This window comes from Fukomys damarensis, unplaced genomic scaffold (genome assembly GCF_012274545.1).
Source record: "Fukomys damarensis isolate Sample0158 unplaced genomic scaffold, DMR_v1.0_HiC HiC_scaffold_19, whole genome shotgun sequence".
In the NCBI taxonomy this organism is placed as follows: Eukaryota; Metazoa; Chordata; class Mammalia; order Rodentia; family Bathyergidae; genus Fukomys; species Fukomys damarensis.
In genome coordinates, this window is record NW_022900931.1 from 46,649,763 (window position 1) to 46,675,039 (window position 25,277).

At 44.2% G+C, this 25,277-nt stretch overlaps 1 protein-coding gene across 3 annotated transcripts; it reads right to left on the minus strand.

Annotated features, from left to right (window-relative positions):
• Positions 1–3,864: 3,864 nt before the first annotated feature.
• Positions 3,865–17,239, minus strand: Fcgr2b (Fc fragment of IgG receptor IIb). Of its 3 annotated transcripts, XM_010617069.3 has the most exons (8): positions 17,034–17,239; positions 11,778–11,798; positions 10,064–10,318; positions 8,303–8,557; positions 7,522–7,644; positions 6,573–6,629; positions 4,204–4,241; positions 3,865–4,097 (listed from the first exon to the last, which is right to left on the minus strand). In XM_010617069.3, exons 1-8 carry the CDS (start codon positions 17,143–17,145, stop codon positions 4,011–4,013), a joined length of 948 nt encoding a protein of 315 aa, XP_010615371.1. In that variant the 5' UTR covers positions 17,146–17,239; the 3' UTR covers positions 3,865–4,010. The 3 variants fall into 3 exon arrangements, with proteins under 3 accessions (XP_010615371.1, XP_019062050.1, XP_010615378.1); XM_019206505.2 differs by lacking the exon at positions 6,573–6,629 and having other exon boundaries at positions 4,204–4,310; XM_010617076.3 differs by lacking the exon at positions 6,573–6,629 and having other exon boundaries at positions 17,034–17,237.
• Positions 17,240–25,277: the final 8,038 nt, after the last annotated feature.

A 25,277-nucleotide genomic window follows, 5' to 3' on the forward strand; every position in this document is an offset into this window, starting at 1 on the left:
AAGAGGCTTTCTCTTCTCCTCTAAGCTGGGCATGGTGGCACACGACTGTAATCCCAACACTCAGGAGGCTGAGGCAGGAGGATCGCTGTGAGTTCGAGACCAGCCTGGGCTACATATTGAGTTCCAGGTCAGCCTCAACTACATAGTGAGACCCTGTCTCAAAAAAACAAACAAACAAAAAATTCCATCTGGAAGAGAAGCAAAATGGTAGCAGGCAAAATTATGAGACAAAAAAAGAGAGAAAACTTGAATTTCTATATAGAAAAGTACACTCTAAAGTTACAATAGATAAAAATGTGCTATTGATCCAGAAAGACAAATTGAACAATGTAACAGAAAAGAGGCCAAAAATAGTCCTATATTTGAGAATTTAAAATGATAAAGATAGCATTTCAAATAATTGACTTTTTCCATAAGTGATATTAGGATAATTAACTTCCATATGGAAAAAACTGTGTTTGGTCCTTACCTTATACAAAATCTAAAAATAAATTCCACTTGTATTAAATAAATTAGTTGTTTTTCAATAGTGGGGATTGAACCCAGGGGTTCATGTATGGTAGGCAAGTGGTCAGCCACTGAATAACTATCTCTAGCCTTTATTTTAAGATATTTTTAGAGCATTCAAGAGTTCTGGGTAAATTCAATAAAATTTCAAGGAAAGGTTACAAGTGCTACCTTTTTGAACTCTTAAGGTGAAGAAAGCTTTCTTTGTGCTGCTATTATAAATTATCACAGATTTATAGTTATCAGATATAATTTATCCATTCATCTTCGGCAGACTGGGACGTCTAAGATCAAGGGGCCAACATCTGGTGAGGACCTCCTTATCCCATGGCCAAAGGATAAAAAGAGGGTGGGAGAGGATCAGAAGGGGGCCAAACTCATCCTTTTATAAAGACCCTCAAAATCTAATCACTTCTCATTAGGTGCTACCTCTCAACATTGCTGCACTGGTAATTACGTTTGCCACACATTTTGGGGGGCTTCAAATGATAACATGTAGGCCTATTATATAACCCAGAAATTATAAATGAAAACTTTCATTCATTGAATCATTCAACAAAAAGTTACTGCATCGTTCTAGTCCCTGTAACACACCAATAAATTAGGCAAATAGTCTGGCCTCATTGACTTTCTATTTTAGTATATATTACTATAAATATTTGAGCAAAAAATACATGATAGTTACATATAATGATAGATATCATGGAAGAACGAAAAACATAGTAATGGCAGTAGGGGAGAGAGTTGCTGAAACTCCCCAGGGTCCTTATTGTCACGTGACTCTTTGTATTTCAAGTCTTGATTGAAACACTAAGCTCCATGCCAGGAATCTTGTTTACAGGCTCAAAGCAGAAGTTCCCAGCGGGGGTTGTATTCACCCTGGCCATGTACGCAACCCAGCCTATTTAACCCATTGGGCTCTTTGAAAAAAAACTACTGGTAGAGAAACTGATCCTGGGGGATCACCTGTCAAGTTTCAGACATAAATCCCACTGCAAGACTGGAATTAGTGTAAAGCCTGGCCTCAGGAATGTCACTGAAACAGAGACAAAGCTTTTCCAGCCACGATATAAATGAGCCCATCTCAGAAACTACAAAAAATAGTGCAAATTCAGGGAGGTAGGAAGTTCATCTCATCTGAGTAGTGCCACTGAGATGAATGAACTTCACCTGACTTCAGTCTTAGCAAGATTTTCCCCAGGGAAACTGCTTGGCCCAAATGGGCCGTGTGTTCTCTTCAGGAATCAGAGATAAGGGTTAACCACCTACTCATATGGGCTGAGGGTGCAGGTACAGCTATTGTGCCAATGTAAGGCTCTGTTCCTAAATAAAAGGAAATTAATGATGGGTAGAGAATATTAACACACCTCATCATAATAAATTGGCAAAAGTTGGGCTGGAGATTTAGCTCCGTTTTTCCATCACCTGCTTCATAAGCTCAAGGACCTGAGTTCAGGCCCCAGTACCAAAAAACAAAAAAAAAAATCCAAAAACTAAGAATGCCCTATATTGACAAGGGTGTCAGGAAGTAGGAAACCTAATATATTTGAGAGAGCCTATAAATGACAATATAAGAATATTCTTTGACCAATTCTTCTCTAGGTATTTAATTGCAGAAATATCCACACATGTGGCCAAAATATCATCTGAAGATTTTGTCCATTGTGGAATATAATGAGAAATTTGAAACATTTAAAATTTTAAATAACATATGACATAGTGTTTGCCCTATGGAATACTACATAATCCTTAAAAAGAAAATACTTCCTTGGAAAGAGCTCCACAATAGACTCTTAAATAAAATAAGCTAACTGCACAATCATATATAAAATATGATCCCACATATGTATTAATATGTGAGCGCATGGTCCCAAGTTCAATCCTCAGTATGAGAAATATATATGTATTAATATACATACCGAAAAGGAGAATTTGTAATGGTTAATAATTTAAAGCTCTCTAAATTCTAAAGCAAAATTTGATTGTGAGACCACAGACAGTGAGCATCTTAGAAATCTATGGCTACTACTGTTGTAGTTTGTATTTAGCTGTCCCCCCAAGGCCTCAGGCATTCATATGTGGAGCTTTTCAGAGGTGGCTGGATCTAGAGTGCGTGAATATAGATTAAGGGTGTGTGATAACCAAGTAAGTCCACTGATTGATTTAGCAGAGCTCTGGGTGTGGATAACAGGAAGGCCTACCCTGGGTGTGGATGGTACCAACCTTTTAGCTTTTAGCCTGGATGGGATAAAAGGGCAAAAGAGCTCCATCCTTCTAGCTGCTTCCTGCTTGCCAAGCCATGGACTGTTTCTCCTCTGCCTGCCCCTGTGCTGTTCTACTCTGCCTCGGAGCCAGACAGCTAGGAACTGAAACCTGTACAAACTGTGAGCTAAAATAAATATTTCCTTCTTTAACTTGTGGGTGTCATTTATTTTGTCCCAGCAGAGAAAGTAACTAAGGTAACTATCCAACAAAGGAAGCTGAAAAAATCCTAAATGCAAGAAGAATGCTTCACAATGATATTGTGATAATGACCAGAAAATAAAGTATTTTCAAGGACACTCACCAGATCCCAGGGATACCGCAGTCATGTTAGGAACCTGCCAGGGATGGCTTCTCTGAGGTCCAACCTTCTAGAAACTACCATGGGAGTAAATAGTGGAGCAGGGAGTCAGCATTCTCCAGTGAGGGCTCATTTGAGGTTTGACTTCCTAAGAACTTGTGTTGCAAAATAAAGTGATTGCTTTGTTTGCCATAGGAGAAAATGGAAGAAGACATGGAAACAAGCATACAAGTGCACTGGAAGAAAAAAATTCAGTTTTAAGAAATGGGGCTCTCAAAAAAAAATTAAAAAAGAAATGGGGCTCTCATCCTATAATCCAAATCCCCATCTCTCCTCTCCCCAAATCCTATTCATCCATCTTCCCTAGATTCTTATCACCAAAGAGAAAGAGACCCCAGAGAACTCATTCTATAAGACAATGAATACAGCCTTAAATAGGTAAATAGAATGTTGTTTTCGTAATATTTTATTATAAATGCAGTGCATGATCTTTATAGAAAAATAAGAGAACAAACCCCACAGATAATTCTATCACCCTGAAACAATCACTTTTAATATGTTGGTCTATGTTAGTTGATTTTATCATTTCTGAAATCATATATACTTATGCAATTGTTCGCGTTACCCATAGTAGAAGTGGGTCCCATGTTGTTAAAATCTCTTAAAAACAGTAGTTTTATTACATTGGCTGTGGGGCTGTGTAGAGTTTTGATGTTGGGAAGTGCTGAGGCACGGAATCAGTCAGCCATCAGAAGCCACATTTTGGTTAGCATCAGGGAAGAGAACTTCAGGACTCACAAACAGAACTCTGGAAGAATGCTGCTCCCTCTTAGGAACTGCAGCATCCTCTCTACATCTCTGAGGGAAATTCAGACCAGGAGATAGCAGATCCTAGATTCTCTGATTTTCTTCCCTAAATTCTAAGGCCAGATAATGGAGGTTAAATGTGGTTCTGATAATCAGGCTCTGTTCCATCCTCCTGAGCTTCTGGGTGCTTGAGAAGTGAATAGGTGATTGTATTCTCAGCCTAGAGAGAGCAGAAATATGTGAGGCACCTATGAAAAGGTCACGGGAAAGACAAACAGCAGGGGAGAAGGATGCAGAGAGGACAGGAGATGTCTGAGATCACTCACCTCAGCTTTAGCAGCTTCCTCAGGATCAGAGAGATTGGCTGTAGGCAAAAAGAAGAGATCAGCCCTGGCACTGCTGGAACAGAGGGCGCACTGTGCTACTGCTGCAGCTGCAAAGCCAAAGTTCACACCAGGCCTGAAGCAAGGGTTGCTGACCCCCAACTCAGGCCTGCAGGCCAAGCGCCAGGTCAATGCGGCCTCATTCACGCACTCTGGAGCTGTCCCAGACTCTCCCACCCTGCTGGCCATGGTGGCAAAGGGAGTCAGTGATTTGTGTCACATTCTTTTAAGATTAATGAGCTTTCCTAGAAGCAAACCAGGCAGCTTTGGGGATCTCAGGGATTGGAGAAGAGGTGAGGAGTGTTCATTATCAGCAATGAAGTCCAGATTCTTTGCTGGCCACAGGTTTCACGGAGGGAAGAGTAACTTCCACTTCCACATTGGCCAAATGCAGTGCATCTTGGTTGGAAGTGTGAAGGATCAGGTACTTCATGGTATCAGAAAGAGAAAGAAAGAAAGGAGGGAGGGAGGGAGGAAAGGAGAGAGAGAGAGAGAGAGGGAGAGAGAGAGAGAGAGAGGGAGAGAGAGACAGGGAGGGAGAGAAAGAGGGAGGAGAAAGAGACAAGAGGGAAGAAGAGAGAAAGGAAGGTGAGCTGGGCGTCATGGCGCAGGCCTGTAATCCCAGCACTCGGGAGGCTGAGACAGGAGGATTGCTGTGAGTTCAAGACCAGCCTGGGCTACACAGCGAATTACGGGTCAGTCTTCACTACATAGTGAGACCCTGTCTCAAAAAAACAAAACACACGCGCACACAAACACATACACACACACACAAAGAAAGTAAGGTGAAAGGAAAGAAAAGAGAAAAGACAAGGAAGAAAGGCAGAGAGGAAGGGGGGGAGGGAGGAAGGAGAAGAGAAGGGAAGGGAGAGAAACCTTCTCTGATAAATACCCAAAACATCAAGTTTCCTCATGTTTTTGCCATAAATCACTTTGCCAGTATGAAAAGCAGCTTCAATGTCTGTGAATCAACATTTCCTGGGAAGGCAGGGAGGAGTCTGAGACAATCTCTTCCCTCATCTCCTGGACACAAAGAGACTATTTGCCATGTTCCAAACTCTGCAACAGATCATGCTTGGAATCTCCCTTCTAAGACATTCTTCAATGACTTACTATGTCTTTCGGGAAACCATCAATTCCAGAGAAATGTGTTTATGCCAATGTAGGCAAAACCAAATGACAAGGTTGTAAATTTACTATCCAGATGTGCTTGGATTTTTTATTAGATCTGGTTTGATGCCTCCCCGCGTGGCCTGGCCAAGAGACACTCGGAGCCTGTTCAAAGCACAGCTAGAGGAGATATAGTTTGCTCAAGCTCTCAAATCTGTTGGCTTTGCTCTGAGTCATACTCCAGCCATCTGAGGTGAAATTGTCAAAGGGCCTCTTTTTCCTGACTGATCCCACTGTCATGGAAGCCCCCAGAGAAAGCTCCAATTTCCTTTGTGCTCTGAGTTTGACAACAGTTAGGAAATGATCTGGAATTCTCCTGCTCTTCTTACACGCCCCCAACTCATATGGGGATTGGATGGTCACTGGCTTCCCCATTCGGGCTCAAAGGTCACCTATCAGGGGTGGCGAACCTATGGCACACATTTTTGTGTTTTTCTTTTAAGACAAAAAATGTTAATGTACGAGTTTGTTTTTTTTTTTCTAAATTAAAACCTAAATATTCAGGTTTAATTGTAGTGTTGGCAATTTGAGATAAATAAGTGGGTTTCGGGGTGCAGTTTGGCCATCAGTGCTCTAGGTCAACCTACTTCCTTCCCCACTAAGGTGACTGAACATGGTAAGATTTTATTGTATGATGGTGGCAGAACCAGGCCAATATCTAATAAACTGACGTGGACGGGCATCAGAACCACGCTTTACCCACAAAACAAAACCCACTAGTGGCCCTAGTGCCTCAGAATTTTCTCAAGAGCAAATCTCTTCCTAATTTTCTACTAAGAGTTGGTTCTTACCATGCTGAACCTATCACCGCACAAGGTCAGATTCCTCAACAAATCTAGGAGTTGTTCCAACAACTCCTTTCCCTGTTCTCTTGAACTCCTATGTCCTTAACCCTATTGGTCTTCTTATAACTTCAGACCTCTGTCTATTGACAAATCTGCCAAATCTCCACAGAAAGATCCTTAGGCCCAGGAGTTAGACTCAGAACTGACCAAGCAACTTGAGCCCTATCCACCTCCCCTTTCCCCCTCCCTCTCGCACGCTCCAGCCAAACACACACAAGCCACTTCTTGCTGGTTCCGATCCATCTGGCAGCCCTGGACAGCACATCACTGAGTCCCCAGAGAGAACACTGTACTCACCTACTTCCTTGGGAATGGTCTCTCCCATTTCCCTGTGCTCAGGGTTTCCTGGGAGAGCTGGGAGGGGCACACAGGAGGTTAGTAGGATTATGGGGTGGGGCCTGAATTCTCACGACCACCAAAGATCAGGGTAGGATTGAGTTAGAAGCAACAGAGGCCCTTCCCTCACACAGACGCCTCCTCTCCTCCCAGATCCCCAGCTACCCTGCCCAGAAAACACTCTGGCCTGTGAAAGACAGGTCCCAGAAGACAAAAGTCAAGTAACCCTATGGTATCAGGAAGGCTACCATTCCATCTTTCTTAGGTTTCCTCTGCCTTTTGAAACAGACCTCTTTCTCTGAGTGCGTCAGTGTCTCAATATTTACTTATCATCAGCAACTGAGCCCCCCCCATGAACCAGCAGTAAATGCTTTGTGAGGTATTAGTAGTGTTATGCTTTCATTCCTCACTTCCGTGCCTTCCGTGCTATTCCTCATGTTCCATGACCTGAACGCTCTTTCAGCCCTCTTTGCATAGCTACCTGCTTCCCAAACAAACATCACCTCCTCTGTAATGGCAACAGCTTAGATTTATGTACTGTCCATTATCAGCAAGGCAAATGTTATAATGCCGAGAGCTCCCTGAGAGAAGGGACCGGGTTTCTTTTTTTGGGGGGCGGGTACCAGGGATTGAACTCAGGTCCTTGCTCTTGCAAGGCAGGCCACCGAACCGCGGAGCTAAATCCCCAGCCCTGGGACCTGGTTTCTTTATCTTGATATCACCCCCAGTGCGTACCACTGTGCTTGACTCTTTGTTCAAGCCTTGTTGAATAAATGAATAATAAATGAATGAGTGATTAAAGATGGAGCTCTAGCTGAATACTAAGAATTCTCTAGCCTGGTAATATCTAGACTTAGGGCCTCGGAGAAGGAAGAGTTGATAAAAAGAAGGACCAAAGAGAGACACTTACCTGAGGTCTGCTTTCTCCTGAGGTAGATCATGGCTGCTACAGCTGCAATAACAGCCACTGTAAAAATCCCAATGACTACAGCCACAATTATCACCACGGATGAAGAGTCACTTGACTTGGACTCTGGGGAAGAGAGATTTGAGACAGGCAATAAGTACTGTTCCTGTCCTGTCCCATCCCCGCTCCAGTGTTGTGCCACAGTCCGTATCAGCTCAGGCTGTTCTGTGTCTGGGTCACCTACAGGTGTAACACTTCCCCCTGCACAAGCTTTCTATGGCTGGACCTGTGCCTCTCCCAGAACAAGGTGCTCCACCACCGGAGTAAAGGTACGCAGGGGAGTGTGCAGGAGCAGAGAAATGGCCCTCTGGGGCAGTGGGTGGTGGGCCTGAAGATGCTCTAGTGGGCGGCTTCACTCCTATTCCGAACTCACCAGGCCCCAGGAGTAAATGGCCGTACCATGAGAGAGGGGAAGAAGCAAGGCATCCTCAGCACTCAGGACTGTCCATGACATTAGGGAAGCTGTGGGCCAATAAGGCTGCTCTGTTTCACTGCTGTACACAGAATGAGGTCACAACCTTCTCCCCTATGCCCTGGGATGGAGGACTGTGAGCTCTGGCCCCTACTCCTGCCCATGGAACGATACTGGGCAAAGCTTCCACAAAGTTTCTTGTTGGCCCCGGTGCTGTGTGGCATTGCTCAGATCTCCATACAGGCCTACAGGTCCTTTGCCCTTGCCCATTACCTCTTGTCTTGTCCCTACATCTTGACAGAGATCCCATACCTTGGACATTGATGGTCACAGGCTGTGATTTGTGGGGTGTCTTTCCTATATGTCCTGTGCAGTGGTAATCACCATTGTGATTGTGGTTTGCTTGTGGGATAAAGAAACTACTATTGAAATTGGAAAATTTCTTGGCTACTCCGTTGTGGTAGAATGTGACCTTTGCCAAAGGCCTGTCGCGCCAGCTGTGGCACCGCAGCGTGATGACTTCTCCCTCCTGGAACACCAGTTGTGGGGTCTGGAGCAGCAGCCAGTCTGCAAGACATGAGAAGCACAAGATCTAGGCGATCTTCACTCAACTCTGAGACCCAAACTAACCCAGCTAGTGGAACATGATGAGCAGAGGGAAGAGCCTAAGTTTGGCATCAGATACTCTTGATCTCTAATTCTGGCCCCATTCTTCTATGAGTTCTATAATCTTGGGTAAGTAATTTAACCATCTGGGCCTTAGTGTCCTCATCTTTGCAAACGGGCACGATGACCCCATGGTTCTACAAAAGTTCCTGGCATACAGTGGTTGTTTGGGATATGCTCATCTTCTCCTTCCTTTCCTGGGAGAAGGTAGCTGCATCCTCATCCTGTTAGGAAACATGCAAGAGACCCTGAGATAGTCTCTTCCTTGGGGCTGAGTCTCAGTGTGACTGAGGAGATAGAGGTGGAGAGGACCAAGCAGAGACATATATTTTGGGGATTGTAGAAGATCTTGAATCTCCAAAAGATGTTGGTTTACTGATGAATATGAATAAGCAGGAAGCTTCTGGGCAGCAGGGATTCTGTCTGAAGGCAGCAACGTCACAGGTGAGTCATGCGAATGCTGTGCACTTTTGAGGAAAATTTGAGACGCAAGTGAAGAGTAACAGTAACATTTGCCATCACAGTCAGATGACAGCTTTTCCTCATGGACAACCTACTTTCTGCCAGGAGCTTTGCAAAATCATTGATTTGTTTGGCAAACACGTACTAGGGCCTTTCCCTGCTCCAGAGGTGAGAAATGCAGAGATGGATAGGACCCAACTTTCCCTTCAAGTTGCCCATATCCTGGTGAGAGAGAAAAATGGAGAAAGACCTTGGATGGAGAGGGGCCTGGAGATTAGGGAAGGGTCAGCTCTCCCCAGAGCCCCGTAAGAGAGGCTTTAGTAACTGTGCTGAATAGATGAGGACACTTTGACTGAAGGATTCAATAAATGGATTATGTTTATGCAGGTGGTTACTTCTAGGTTCGGGACTATTCAGTTGTGTTTGTGGTTGGGGTTTTTTTTTGCGGGGGGTAATGAACCTAGGACCTTCACACTGAACTATATCCCCAACCTTTTCATTTTCATTCTGAGACAGGATCTTGCTGAATTGCTAAATTGCCCAGGCTAAAATCAGATTTGCAACCCTCCTGCCTCAGCCTCCCAATGCACAAACATGCCATTATTCTCAGCTTAAAAATGAAAGGGCCTTTATGAAGTATGAACCTCCTTCTGCTTCTATCACAATCAGTTGCCTGTCTGTGGCCTTGGAACCCTCTTGCTTAATCAGAACTAAGGCAAAAACAACTTACTCATACACGCCGAAGAATTTCTTAGGAATTGCACCCCCATGCACATACATGAAGCCAAAGAGTGGGTAAAAAGGGAAATGAGTGAGCAAAAATTACTTCAAGCAAGTCAGAGTGATGATTCCCAGAAATCAGGCCAGCCCCCTTTCCTGCCAACATCCGCCGCGTCAGCAGGTTGCCCTCTCCTGGTCCTCCCAGCCCCCCTGTCCTCTACTGACCCGAAATCACGTTCAGAAGCACAGGGTCGCTAAGGCTGGTCCCGCCCTTCTGGCACCGGTACTCTCCACTGTTATTCGTTTCCGCGGTGAACCTGTAGCTGGGCTGGACCTGGGCGGGGATGGGGCTCCCGCTGTGGACCCACTGGGTGGAGTGGTTCCCAGGCCCGCGGGCCCCCTCACAGGTCAGTGTCACGTTGTCTCCCCGGAGCACCTGGATCCATGGCGGCTCGAGTCTCACCACAGCCTTTGGGAGATCTGTGGAGATGCGGAGAGAGGAGACAGCAGGAGGAAGGGGAACCCCGGGAGTCTCAGCAGGCCTTAAAACTCAGACAAACAAATGTGTTCATACCGCGGGCAACAAGAGTGGAACCAGGCGGAGAGGGCTTCTGCAGCTGAAGGCAACCACAGAGGCCAGGGACACTCTCAGGGGGCCGGAATGACCCTCCGCAGGAGGGGACAAGAGGGAAAATGAGGGGAGAGCAGCAGGGAAACCCCCTACAAATAATATGTCTCTCTCTCTCTCTCTCTTTTGGGACTCACTTTCCTGCCTTGTAAACTGAGGCATTTGGACTCTAGTTGTAAACCCTCTCCAGAGCTGGCTGAAGACAAGTGGGGGCATCTTTTGGAGAAGCCAGGCCTGAGAGTCAGATATCGGGTTTCTGTTCTGACCTGGTATCATTCTTTATCCCCTAGAAAGGAGGTCAGGGTGGCCAGTCCTCTGTGGCCTCAGAGGATGGAGTGGGAGAAAAAGGAGAGGGTCAGCCCTGGGAGAGGGGGAAGACCACACAAAGAAGTGCCTGGCAAAGCTCCAGCCACCGTGCTGCAAGCAAAAGCCTGAGGACAAGGCTGTCTGTCGAGGGGACAGGACTTGAACCCTCGGTTCCATGCAAAGTGGAGGATTCGTCAACACATGCAACAGTCTACACAGCTCATGTGACTTTGCATGTGCTTGTGTGTTACTTGGAGAGGAAGCCCTCATTTTTTTCCTAGCGAAATTTTAAAAAATATTCATACATAATATCTGTACATATTTACATGGTACATGTAATTCTTTAACACATGTATATAATGTGTAATAATCAGATCATATCTGTCGCTACAAATGTTTGTCATTTATTTGTTTGAGATCATTCAAAATTGTCTCTACTAAGGGGATAGAAGAGAATACTATAGGTATATTCACTCCTCAAAATGAATATAATTATTCAATGCCGATTAAAAAAGAAAAAATTCTCTCTACTAGCAATTTGGAAATGCACCATTAATATTGTCTACTATAATTATCCTCCTGTGCTACAGAAGATTAGAAGTTTTCCTCCTGTCCAGCTGTACTCCTGTTCCCATTAAAAATCCTCTTTCCATCCTCCCCTACCCTTCCCAAGCTCTGGTAATTACTATTCTACTTATTTAAGATCAACTTTTCAAAGTTCTTGATTTTATTTATTTAGAGAGTGGAAGGCAGTTGAAAAAGAGGACAGAATTCTCACTTTCCATGACAATGCTTATATCATGTCCCCACGACAGAACCAGAAGGGCTGAAGCCCCTGTGGACCATGACTGTCCACCACCTATATGCCTGGGAGGGAAGGTGGACAGGGCATCTTCTGGAAGCGGTGACCCTTTCCTGACCCTGACCTGTTGCAGAGCTTGGGTCCCTCAGAACACTCCAGGGAGGGCACTGGGAGAAGGGAAAGGAGCTACATGAGGTCCTTACCAGATGTCCCGGCAACAGGAGCTGTAAGAAAGAAAGCAAGGATCATGAGGGGCCTGCCTCTGCCCTAGACCAGCCCGTCCAGTCCAGCGCCCCCTCACCCACTGCCCAGCCGTTGCCCGTCCCCAGGCTGCCCCGATGAGGCACATTTTCAAAAGTTCTGAGAACTCCTTCCCCAATAACAGAAGAAAATGAAATAAAATGATATAAAACATTCTTCCTCCTGGGTTTGGTATTTCATTTGGTTTAAAACTTTTGACTGATTAAAATGCCTCTGGAAAGTTGTCTGTTGGAAATTACATATGTAAATGACTTTTGCCAGACTCTACCCAGAGAGCAGAATTTGTTCTTTTGAGGAGAAGGGATAAGGATTAAACAAGCACAGATCTGTACATAATTTGTAATCTGTGATCATTGTGGAAGAATAGAAAATATACATAACAAAAATTTACTGCCTTGTCATTCATCTTGCCAGATTTTCCCTCTGGGATGGAGAGATACAGATATAGATATGTAGGTATATATGATGTTTACATACAGATTATATATAATCTGACATATATATATCACATTATACTCTAAAAAGTGTTCTGTAACCTGATTTTTCACTGAACGATACCAGTTCTAGCAGACTAAAGTGTTTCTACTTGATTGATTTATTGAGTGTTGGTACTGGGGATTGAACTGCACTGACCTATGTCCAGGCTCTGTTTAATTTTTTATTTTGAGACAGGGTCTCACTAGGTTGTTAAGTAGACCAGGTTGGTCTGGAATTTGTGATCATCCTGCCTCAACCTCCCAGAGTGCTGGAATTACAGGCCTGCTCCACCATGCCCAGCTGCATTGTCGTATTTATTTATTTATTTTTGGTACCGGGGATTGAACTCGGGTCCTTGCACTTGTGAGGCAGGCAGCGGCACCAGTGAGCTAAATCCCCGGACCTGTTGTCATCTTTAATGACTGCACTCTATCCTAATGTTTGGCTACCCGGTGATTTATTTTACATCCGTATTGCTTAATACTCAGGTCTGCTAGATTTTTGCTATTAGGCAAATCTGAGAAGAGGAGGAGAATGCAAAAAGACAACAGCTCTGTGGCTTCATGTGGGGACAGGCGGAATGACACAGAGTGAGGAGAAGGGTGTCCCAGGTGGAGGCAAAGCACAGGACATGAAGGGTTAGGAAAGCTGAGTGGAAGAGTGGAGGTTTGCAGGCACCAACACTGAGTGAAAAATCAAAGCAGCATCTTCACATGAATGAGAGCCCTCGGTGTGTGTATGTGTGCGTGTGTGCATGAGGATGGGTTTGTATATTGTCCGTAATTAGTAGGGGTTTTCTCTTATATTTGGACTGAGAGAAAGTCAAGAAGTTCCAAATAGGTGTATATTTTCAGGGACAAAGTAGGGAAAGAAATTTAAGCAGAAGCAAGGGTTGGGGGGGCACTGTGGCCTGGGGTTTAGAGAACTGGACTATATCCTTTGGCAATCCAGAGTTTATCAACAAACCTGCATTGACTTCCTACAGTCTTGCAGCTCCACATTCTAATGGTGGCGATAAGAACGTGCATAATTTATTATAAAAGAGATGTTCCTAGTGGCACTGGAGGAGTATGGATAAAAAGCTAAGGGGGTTCAGAGGAAGGAAAGGTCCTAGGCTCTGTGTTTGGCGGGGTTTGGGGTTGGTAAGGAGGGGAACCTCACGGAGAGGTGGTATTCCTCAGGGACCTCCGAGGAGTGACAGGGTTCTGACAGAGAGCAAAGAGGGAACCCACGTGACCAATGCATAGTACTCTGTCAGCATTCCCAGGGAGTTGCAGCCCATCTTCTGCTCGATTTGGGGGTCTCCATGACAGTGCTTCCAAAAGTGAAAGAAAAGACCAAAAAGGAAAGTCCTAACACTAAAGGATATGACAGAGGGTGAGAACACGGACGAGTTTAAATATTGACTCCATCCCCATCAAGTGACCTGCACAGATCATTTTTCTCTGTTTTAGTTCCCTCGGTTGCAAATGGAAATAATGACTGCAGTACCTGCTTCACAGAATTGAAGCAAGTGCTAAAAGAAGTAGTAAGGCTATTAGTGTGCTGCCTGACCCATGGCAAATTTTAAATAAATACAAGGTAATCTTTAAAGGTTAATCTTTAGTTCAGTGCTCAGTGGGAAGTTAGAATGTTCAAAGTGTAGCTGAAAGCATCACATCATATTAATTGGAAAGGGGAACTGTCAAAGAGACTTGTTAGGAAAGAGATGGTTGCAATTATCCAGAATACATGTGCATGACTTGTCTTTCCAGCGTCATGCTTGATGTATTCATCTCTTCCTTTCCCACATTTTAACCGCCCTTTCCCATCTTACACCAAAGACCTCATCATCCACAGAAAGCATATCAACATCAAACTCACAAAATCAACCCCCTGCCAACAGGGCATCACTACGTAGTTCAGGGTGACCTTGAACTCACTATGTAGCCCAGGCTGGCCTTGAACACACATCAGTCCTCCTGCCTCAGTCTTCTGAGTGCTCAGATTGCAGGAACGCCTGGCAGAAAATCAAACATTTCATGCTCCAGTTACAATCTCCTTTTCTTTCCTTCTGTCTTCTCAAGTATAGATTTCATAATCAGCTTTCACATCATCAAGAATCCCAAAGCTGAGCAGAGCATGGTGGTGCACGTCTATAATCCAAGCACACTGGGAGGCTGAGGCAGGAGGATTGCAAACTGGTGTCCAGCCTGGGCAGCTTAGTAACCTAGTAAGACTCTGTCTCAAAACAAAACAAAACAAAAATTAAATACATGAGGATGTAAAGGTCTTGGATCCAATTCCTAGTGCTGAAAAAAAAAAATCCCAAAGCTTTTGTCCCTCCCTCTCTAGCCTTTAGCTCATGTTTGCCTTTACCCCTGCCCCTATCTAATTTGGATTTGATGAGCATCACCTCATTGCAAACTCCTCTAACCTTCCTGGCCCTTCTTTTTCTCCATCAAATGCACCTGCAATCCTCATTTTCTTGGTCAGTTCCTTGGTGATTGACCATTTACTTGGCCAATTGTGATGGCAGGAAGAAGTGAAGAGGATGCTGAAGTGAGAGAAATTTAAAAGGTAGAACTAAAAGAAAAAAAAAAATCTTGAAAAAAATGGGCTAGCAATTTAGCTCAGTGGTTCCGCTGCCTGCCTTTCAAGCAGAAGGACCCAAGTTGGATCCTCAGTGCCCAAAAAAAAAAAAAAAAAGTCTTAAAAGGCAGAACTGAAAGAAGTTGGCACTGATTGAAATATGGAGGTGATACAAGTGCATGACCAGGAAAGAGGTGACTATGCTCATGCAAATATAAATCTTAGATGGATAAGAACATTTGTAAAGTGAAGATGAAAAGTTGGATTTTGAATATAATTTGTTTCTAAGTTGGCAAATTTATTTGGAGGTATCCAAGCAGGAGGAAGAAATATGAAATTATTTAGAAGTGAGCAAGACAAGTAGATTTGAAGATTTACTGGCCTGATAATGATAACCATAAATCTGAGTGTGTAGGATTGGGAAAGGGGACAGTGGATTGGAACAGTGGGTGAGAAAGAGGAGGATGAAGAAATAAAACAAGAAAGAGTTAAAGGAAGAAGAGAGAATCCAGAAGTCAGATCTTCATTCCACATTCAACAAATAGTAGTGGAAATTAACTCTATCACACATGCTATATTCATTGTGAAAGGGGAAAGACCTTGTATTTCAGGTCAGGAAAACTGTTACTGAGTTCACAGAAAAGTTCCCAGATTGTAAAAGAGCACCTGGTACATAGAACTCAGAACAGGTTTAAACAAAATCAGTTGAAGAATCAGCAAAAGTGTTGAAAACAAAGTGCAGTATACACAGTTGGCCTATAGAGGAATCAGCATTTGGGGTGCAGTGAGGAACCCTAGGAGGGTAGAACTGGAGCTTTTTCGGTAAGCAATGGACTAACACTGAAGTTGAAATGCAACTATAAAGTGCAGTGACTCAGTCATACTGTACTTGGAGATGCCATGGCCTTAGCCTGCACCAGGGATCCAGGGAGCAGGGATGGGAGCAACTGAGGCACAATCAAGGGGTGTTGTAAAATTGAGTCTGAGTCATCAAGTGATCCAAACCTAAACTGGAGGTTCCGAAAAGACAGAGTAGATGTAGATCCTTGCAATTCAGCAAAAGGCAAATGGAAGAAAACACCAAAAGTCTTTCTGAGAGTTCTTGCTCAGACACCCAGCACGTTGGGAGTGCTGTTAATGAAACTGGTGAAGATGTCACCTTTCGAGGGCTGAGCCTGCCCATGGGAAAAACGAGGTAGTTCAGTGCTCACTTTACACTCCTACTTTCACGGAGCGCTGCTCTCCCTTCCTTACCCCTGCCTCCTGTAGGCTTCCATCGTTCAGCAGTGAGGGGTGAGGGCTCCCAGAGCTGGCCCTGCTATCAGTCAGGGAACGTGACTTGGAGGAGTGGCTGTGTGCCCTCCTCTGAGAGGTGAGGGTGGAGCCCCAGGAGCACAACTGGAGGAAAGGCTTGGCAGCAGGGATCCCCCAGTGCACTTTGCCCAGCTTCTTCCAACTATCCGGCACTATTAGTTCCTGTCCCCTGGCCCACAGCCAAGGTCCTCATCAGAAAAGACGTGTCTGTCTTGGCTTGAAACGATGGCTTTCTCACTGATCAGAGCCAAGACACCTCCAGCCACCACGGTCTGTGCAGTGAAAGGAACCGTGCACGATTTCTCTGGTCCCACAGCTGACAATTCCAACATTGCCCAGGTCCTCTGGGTTCTGCCCGGAGGAATTTCTTATATGCAAGAAATTAGGCTTCCACTACAGGAAGTGGTTATGGCAGCACAGAGACGGTCCACTGCCACCATCCCCATATGCATGTTAGAGCTCCTGTCCATCCCTTGTCTAAGGCAGCACTGGTCCTCTTGCCTCAGGCTTGGTCCCGTGTGAAACAAACTCAAAGGGAGATATTCTGCCCACATACCTGTCACTCAGGTTGGATCATTAGACTTTCCCCAGAGCAGGTTGTGATGTGGGAGGTGGCAAAAGATCAGGGGCTGGGCGCCAGCAAAACTGAGTAAGTGTCTAAAACATTCTGCCAACTTTGATTTACTAAAGCCGATGGGGCTGTCAGATCCGGAATATACTGTCTCCATACTCCTAACTTCCCCAACATGCTTCTTATGCTACCCTTACCCCCGGCCAAGATCAGCCCCAACCCAGGTATCCCTGCTCCTGCCTCCCTCCTCGGGGCCTTGACTCACCCAGGAAGAGCACAGTGATCCACAGCAGCATATGGCCCAAAGTCTGTGAGGGCTTGCGGTCAGCTCCGTGACTCTCAGTGGCAAGGACAGGTAAGAGCAAAGGGATTCCCATCACCTCTGGAGCAAGCGGGCTCCAACAGCACACAGCTTCTCTCCTACCAAAAATACAGCCAAATTCTGGAGTCCAAAAGAGGAAATGAAAAGAAACGGTCTGTTTAATCGTAGGCTCCTCCCCTTCCACTCTCTTTCATCTGTTCCCTCTTAGAAGATTCAGAGCTTCCCAGAATCTCTGGCTCAGCTCCAGCCACAGAAACTTAAGAAACATGGAAGCAATACCTCTCTTCTTCTTCTTCTTGGGGCCACAGCTGGCCTGAGCCCTTGGGCCCTTGGGAGAAAGTGGGACAAAAGGAAATGACCACCCAAACTCAGTTTAGAACTTCGTACCTCAGGTTCCACCCTCCCTAGAGAAGTATGGAGGTGAGTTGCACAGATCATCATCCGGTACATCTTCCGTTTGGAGACTCATTCACTGGAATCTGGGCTCCTCCCAAACTGAGCATCCACCACCATTCGACTTTTCTCTATTATCATAATTCCCTGACTCACTTTTGGATTGCAGAGCAAGAGCAAGGAAGTGCATCATGGCAGCAATAGGGCAACCACACTCATCCTCATTATCTCCCTCCTTTATTCATACATTTGTTCATTTACTTACTCATTAATGCAATAAATAGATCAAGAAATATTGCCTGAGCACCAGTCTGTGCACTGCATCTTTATCCTGGTCATTTCTCCCACACTGGTCTCACCCTCACGGTCTGGTTAAAGAGCGTGGGCAGTGGAACCCAAAGTGCAAATTAGAGCGCTGAGAGCTACTCGGAGGGTCAGGTTCCAGACCTTACACATGAAGATCCTCAGGCCTGTTAATTCAAACAGAGGCGCCTGGGAAAAAGCTCAGTGGTTCCACTGCCAGCCTCGCAAGCACAAAGGTCCCTAGTTTGATCCCTGGTATCAAAACAACAACAACAACAACAAATACCCAGAGTTTCGCAACCTGGGTTGAGTGCTCAACCTCAGCACTACTGACATTCTGAGCCAAATAACTGAGGTAAGTGTTGTGGGGACCTGTGTATTGTAGGATGTTTAGCATCATCCCTGGCCTCTACCTGTCAGATTCCTATGGAAAACAAACTTGTGAAAACCAAAATATCTCCAGACATTGGCGTATGCTCCCTGGGGGAGGGGGCAAAATTACCCCAGTGAAGAACTGCTACACTCTGGTTTTGGAAAATAAAAGACAGCACACATGGACAAGAGATTGTAGTTCAGTGGCACTGCACCTGCTTTGAAGCACAAGGTCCTGAATTCGATCCCCGGTACCACACACATACACACACACACACACACACACACACACACACGACACTATGCCTGCTAGCAAAGGCTGTCTATATCATGGGTATCCAACAAATGCTACTTCTTTCTCTTGCCCTGTCATGTTCACCATGAAAATCCCCAGAACAGAAGATATTCTGGGATCCATCTTGGTGCCCTCTCTTGAGGTCTCTTTACTACACAACCCTTCAGGAAGCCAGTGTAATACTCAAGGAAATGACATTGTAAAACCTTCCTCTCATACTCTGTGGTCTTCAGAAAACTCCAACAGCCCCACCCTCTCTACCACATGTTTTGACTACTGGTGCTTCCAACCTTCCCTCCAGCCTTTATCTTATTTTTAAGTGAGAAAACATTTTTACCAGCGATGAAAGACATCGATACTTTAAAAAAATCATTATAAGCTAAAGCATAAAACAATAAATAGGTACTACGCTAAGAAACCAGAATTAGGGGTCGGGGATTTAGCTCAGTGTTGCTGCTGTCAGCCTCATAAGTGCAAGGTCCTGAGTTCAATCCCCAGCACTGAAAAAAAAAAAGAAAGAAAGAAACCAGAATTAATAGCCAGAGTGGTTTCTTTCTGGACTACATATCCAAAACCCACTTTTTACTGCAAAGTGCCAACACTGCAATGAAACCTGAACACTGAGGTTTTAGTTTAGAAAAACAACTCTTGCTGAGGCTGAGGCAGGAGTATCACTGTGAGTTTGAGATCAGCCTGGGCTACAATAGTGAGTTCCAAGTCAGTTTCAACTACATAGTGAGACCCTGTCTCAAAAAAAAGAATAAAAGAAACCAAATTTTAAAATTTAATAATCACAATGTAAACATAAAAATGCTTACTCTAAAGAAGACACTGGACTTATTAGCTCTTTTACAACAATCTCATAAGATAAATACTATCATTCTCATCTGCACATGAAGAAACTTAGCTGACCAGATCTTACAAAAGAGCAACAAAAGATTGATGCATGAAACGAAAAACAGAGGAGTTGCCTAAGCAGGCACAAAAAGTGCTTGTCGGGGCCAGGGATTTGGCTCAGTGGTGCTGCCGCCTGCCTTAAAAGCACAAGTGCCTGAGTTCGATTCTCGGTACTGTTTGTCAAAAGAGATGAGGTCAGACGAAAAAAAAAGGCTAAGTAAAGAGCCGGGCATGGTGGCGCATGCCTGTAATCCCAGCACTCGGGAGGCTGAGGCACTGTGAGTTCAAGACAGCCTGGGCTACATAGTGAGTTCCAGGTCAGTCTCAACTACATAGTGAGACCCTGTCTCAAAACAAACAAACAACCCCCCCCCCCGACAAAAGGCTATGTAAGGGTCTCCACAATGGAAGAAGTTATCAAGAAATTAGATCAAGGCTCCTCAAAAAAAAAAGGAAATGACAAGCCACAGTAGCGAAGAGGTGAAAGAGCTCAGGGCAAGAATCCCAAGAGGGCAACAGATGCTCCAAATGCAGAAAACCAGGGCACTTTAAGAGGGAATGCCCAGAGTGGAAGAAGAGTTTAATGAGAACTAAGGAAGTCAGGAGCTCCTTTGAAGTTCCCATCAGGAGCCCTTGATAAACTCTAGGGTGAGACCGGAAGAGGAGGAGGTTATTTTTCTGGTTGATTCAGGTGCTGCCCACTCCTCATTAACATTTCAACCTAAAAGCACAAAGCTTTCTAAGGAGAAATGACTAGGATCTGGGATAAAAGGTGGGAGAGGGTGGAGGTTGAGTTCCAATATTTGAAAGAATGACATGTAAAGTAAGGCAAAGCCGATTAAAGAGTCACTATTATGTATACTGGAGGCAGCACTAATCTCCTGGACAGAAATTTGTTTATTCGGTTGGGCTTGGGTTTAGGAGTAGAGATAATTACAGATTGTAATATCTGGCCAGCTAAATTTCTTCATGTGCAGATGAGGAGGATATTTATCTTCTGAGATTGTTGTAAAGCTTAGAGATAATATGTCCAGTGCCTCCTTCAGAATAAGCATTTTTATATTTACATAGTGACGATTAATTTTGTTTTTTTTTGGGGGGGGTTGCTCTTTTTTAGACATGATCTTGAAAGGTAGTCTGGGATTACAGGCATGTAGCCCCACTCCTGGCTATTCATTCTGAAGGAGGCTCAAAAGGTGTTTGTCCAGAGAGACGAGGTCAGACAAAAATAAAAGGCTAAGATAATGGTCTCCATAGTGGAGGAATTTGTTAAGAAACTCAATCAAGTGGGCTGGGGATGTAGCCCAGCAGCACAGTGCCTACCTGGCAAGCGCAAGGCCTTGGATTTGATTCCCAGCACCAAAAAGAAAAAAGAAAAGTGGAAAAAGAAACTCAATCAAGGATCTTCGAAGGAAAAAAAGGGAAATGAGAAACCACAAAAATGTAAGGATGGGGCCTCTGTCAGAAGAAGAAAAGAAGACTGACTCCCCTTGTGTGGGTCACGGAAGAAGATAGAGAGGGCTACAGATTACCCCACTGAAAATTAAGTTAAAACAACCAGGAAAAGTGATTAGTAGAAGACAATATTTGATTTCTGTTGATGGCAGAAAAGGACTGCAGTCAGTGATAGAAGGACCACTTAGGAACATATACTTGAAACCTTACATGTCACCATACATTACGCCAGTTCTCCTGGTCAGAAATTGTTAGGGAATTGATCATGTTAAAGTATGCTGTGATGCCGCCATCACAGGCTGCATTTTCCTGGGGCTTCTTGGCTCTTAGAATGACTTCATGCCCTTATCTTTGCCCCACCCCACCCCCGCAAGGCCACAGCGGTCCAGAGAAGTTGAAACCTGTTTCTGCAGAACTGGACCCATAAAAGGCAACCTGGCCTGTGATAGGTTAAAAGTGGCCCACTCCTCATAAATAAACAACAGCCCAGCCCAAAACTAATAAAAGGACCTTCCTTTCTTCTTTCTTCTTTCTTCTTCCTCCTCTCTCTCTCTCTCTCTCTCTCTCTGTCTCTGCTCTTTCTCTCTACTGTCTCTCTACTCCCACTCCTTGAATAAAATCTCCAGTCAGACCTCTCGGTGTGTGTGGCCTTAGTTGTTGAGCGTCGCTGTTCCTTTTCAGAAACCCTGATGGCTCATACAGGTCCTCGGAGCTATAAACCAGATTATCTAAGCACAACACCCACTAGTACCCAGTCCCTGTACCCTGCTTAGCAAAATCCCATATGAACACAAGTGGTTTAGTGTGGTGGCTCTAAAGGATGACCTTGGGGATTGTGCTTTGGATCCTAAAAGTAGAGATCTCTTTGTCTTTGAATGGGACAGCCCCATCAGTGGAAAGAAACAAAAATACCACTGGGAAAGTCTTCCCTGGGGATTGGGAGGTCCCACACTTATTTGGCCAGATATTAGAAAGAGTTTTGGAAGAGTTCCACCCTCGCACAGGAACAGAATTATTACAATATGTATATGGCTTTTTGATCTCAGGGAAGAAGGCCAAGTATCAGAAGCCACTATGAGCTTATTAAACTTCCTGGGGAAGAAGGGGTTAAGAGTCTACAGGAACAAACTATACTGTAGTTTGTGGGAAAATACTATAATACCTGGGACATTTAATCAGTAAAGGAAGACAGATGATTAATCCTCTTTGAGGATGTCCAGTATAGTCAAATGACCACTTCTGAAGATAAAAAGGGAACTCAGAAAACTTCTGGGATTATTGCTGCTTGTGGATAGACTTGAGCTCAGAAAACAGAAGCTCTGTACCTCAAACTATTAGAAGAAGAGCCTGACCCCTTACAGTGGTCCTTAGAAGAAACTCAAGCCTTAGAGGAATTAAAACAAGCCCTCACAGCAGCTGCAGTCCTAGCATTTCCCATCCCTAGAGAAATCCTTTCCCCTGTTTGTTGCTACAGACAAGGAGGCAGCTTTTCATGTTTTAACTAAATAGGAGGAGGAGAAACACAGCCCATTGCATTCATTTCTATTCATTTCTAAATTCCTTGATCCCATGTCTAGGGGTTGGCCAGAGCGTGCACAAGCGGTGATGGTTATCACTTTGTTGGTTGAAGAGAGTAGGAAACTGACTTTTGGTGGGACTCTAGTAGTCAATATTCCACATCAAGTTAGAACCACCTTCAATAAAAAGCAGGGAGATGGCTGACAGACTCCAGAAAATTAAAATAACAAGCTGTTTTCCTAGAAAGGCATGAGCTAGTCCTCAATACCCACACCTTTTAAAATCTAGCCAGTTACTTATAAAGAGAGGAGGGAGACCCAGAGACACTAGGGCATGGCTTCCTGGACTTCATAGAATACCAAACTAAAGTTAGATCAGGCCTAAGAGAGACCCCACTCTATGGTAGACTTAAATTATTTGTGGATGGATCATTAGAGGGAAAAAGACAATGGATATATGATTATTAATGGAGAAGAATGCTCCTTATGTAAAGGGGGGCAGATTATCCAATAGTCGGTCAGCCCAAACTTGTGAACTACGTTCTCTAAATCAGGCCCTAAATCTTCTCAAAGGCTAAGAAAGCATAAAACATACTGATTCCAAATATGCTTATAGGGTAGTACACACCTTTGGGAAAGTCTTGATGGAGCAAGGCCTCATAAATAGCAAAGGAAAAGAAATAATACATGGAGTATTGATCAAACAATTACTTGAAAATATCCTACTTCCAGAAATGGCAATAGTTCATAGAAATGGTCATGAGAGAGGAGCCCCATGGAGGCAATAGCAAACAGGCTTGCTGGTGGGGCTGCTGACCCAGCCTCTCTGGAAGAGGAAATTGTTAAGTCTGACTCCAAATATCCCCAAGGTAGTTCTAAAGCCAGGTCAATTCACCAGGGAAGAGGAAAAAGATAAGATTGTGGTCACACAGGTGGAGGATCAAAGACGGATATTACCCAATGGGAGGGGGGTGATAAGTAAACCTTTGATGACAGAACTGTTTATACTACATAAAGGGAGTCATTGGGGTCCCCAGGCTATGTGTAATGAAATACTTAGAAACTGTGGATGCCTAAGAATTTATACTATTGTTTAACAAGTTTATGGAAGTCATATAACACTGTCAAAGAATAAACAAGAGGATGATTAGAAAGCACACCAGCAATGTCCCTATCCCCTTAAATCTCTTAACCCAAACATTTTCTTGTTTTTGATAGTTTTGTTGTTGTTGTTGTTGTTGTTATTGTTTTTAATGGGAGACTGAACTCAGGACCTTGCACTTCCGAGGTAGGCGCAGTGCCACTGAGTTAAATCCCTAGCTTGACAAATAGTCTTAGAACCGTGAACTCTATATTGGCTCACAAAGAAGCCTCAGAATGGCTTGAAGCCTCCTATGGCTTATATAATTTTAGATGGCACTGAAACCCTGCAGCTCATCCTAGAATAAAGGTGATTCTAAGAAAAGAGAGAGAGAGAGAAAAGGCAAACAAAAGCATACCCAAGCAAACCATTACAGATGAGTACTCCAAACCAAACCAAACCCAAACCCACACAAATGCCAGTAATTTTTCTACCTCTGAATCTCTTCTCACACCAATCAGTGCCCCCAAATGACCTGTAATGGCTCTAGATGGCCACAAACAGTGAAGGCCCCTGCCTCACCCCAAGCTGCACTGACAGCCAAATGGGTCCAGAATGGCCCCAAAGGATGAAGGTTCTTACCTCATCTAGATGGCTCTGTTGAATGACATAAAAGAAGGTCCACATGGTGGAGACAGTAGATCCCTGGAGTGCACTTCCCAGTGGGAAACTAGGCAGAGTTTGTCAACTCCGGAGCCAGACTGAACTCCTCAGTTTACCATATTAGGCAGAGCTCCTCAAGTCCCCAACCTTTTTCCATTCACCAACTCAAGCACTTACGGGCAACTGATGCCATGAACAGGAAAGGAAGGCAATTCCTGGGTACAAAAGTGATCCCAGCAGCTTCTAGAATGTTCCTGGATTCCTGACCATGGATTCAGCTAGCCACAAGCAGTGAATCCCTCCACCCAAGCAACTGCCAGGATGCACAGCTCTCAGGAAAAGGGACTAAAGTCCCTCCATGGTAGCCAACTGGCCACACAGGCTCACAACTGGCCACAGGCTTGTCTGTTCACCACTGACCAAATCAAAGGAGGTCATACTGATACAGGGGAAATCAATGTAACTCCCAACCTGCTAGATGCCAGATACACTGAGTTTGGATTCCTCAAAATCGAAGAATGAATTCTTTTTTTTCTTTTTTTTCTTTTTTTTTTTTTTTTTTTCAGGTCTTTTAGCATAAATGAATTCTTTTTTTTCTTTTTTTTTTTTTTTTTTTTTTTTTGCAGGTCTATAAATATTTTTAATACTTACAAAACTAGTGAAAAAGAAATAATTCAAGATTTGACATTATCCTTAAGTTTATATCTAAGCTCCATCTACCTTCAGGTAGAATTGTTACACATTTCCAAACAACACCTTGCACAAACTTTTTATCATAAACAAAACGAAAGTTTCCCCATTGGCTTTACGAATCAGCTAGGATGCTGTTGAACTTTCACTGAAAAACCAAAATCTGTTTGTGATTGGTATCACACAAAATTACAATCACATTACAAATCAAAATGAAACAAAAATATCAGAACAATAAAAATACACATGAGATCAGTACCATCCCACAAATAAGATTTGCAAGCAAATTCAATCTAACAAAAAAAGAAACAAGACTTCAAAAACATAAAGGAAACAGTGGTCAGTTTCTCAGTAGTACAAATAGAAGACACCAGGATGTCAGGCACAGTATTTTATCACCACCTCTGGCCTCACTGCTTACAAAATGCCTGCTCTCCAGACACACAGACTGAGAATGGGCCTCATTTCACAGGTGGTGGGGAATAAGCCATGACTTGGTGGTAGAACACGCCCCATCCCTG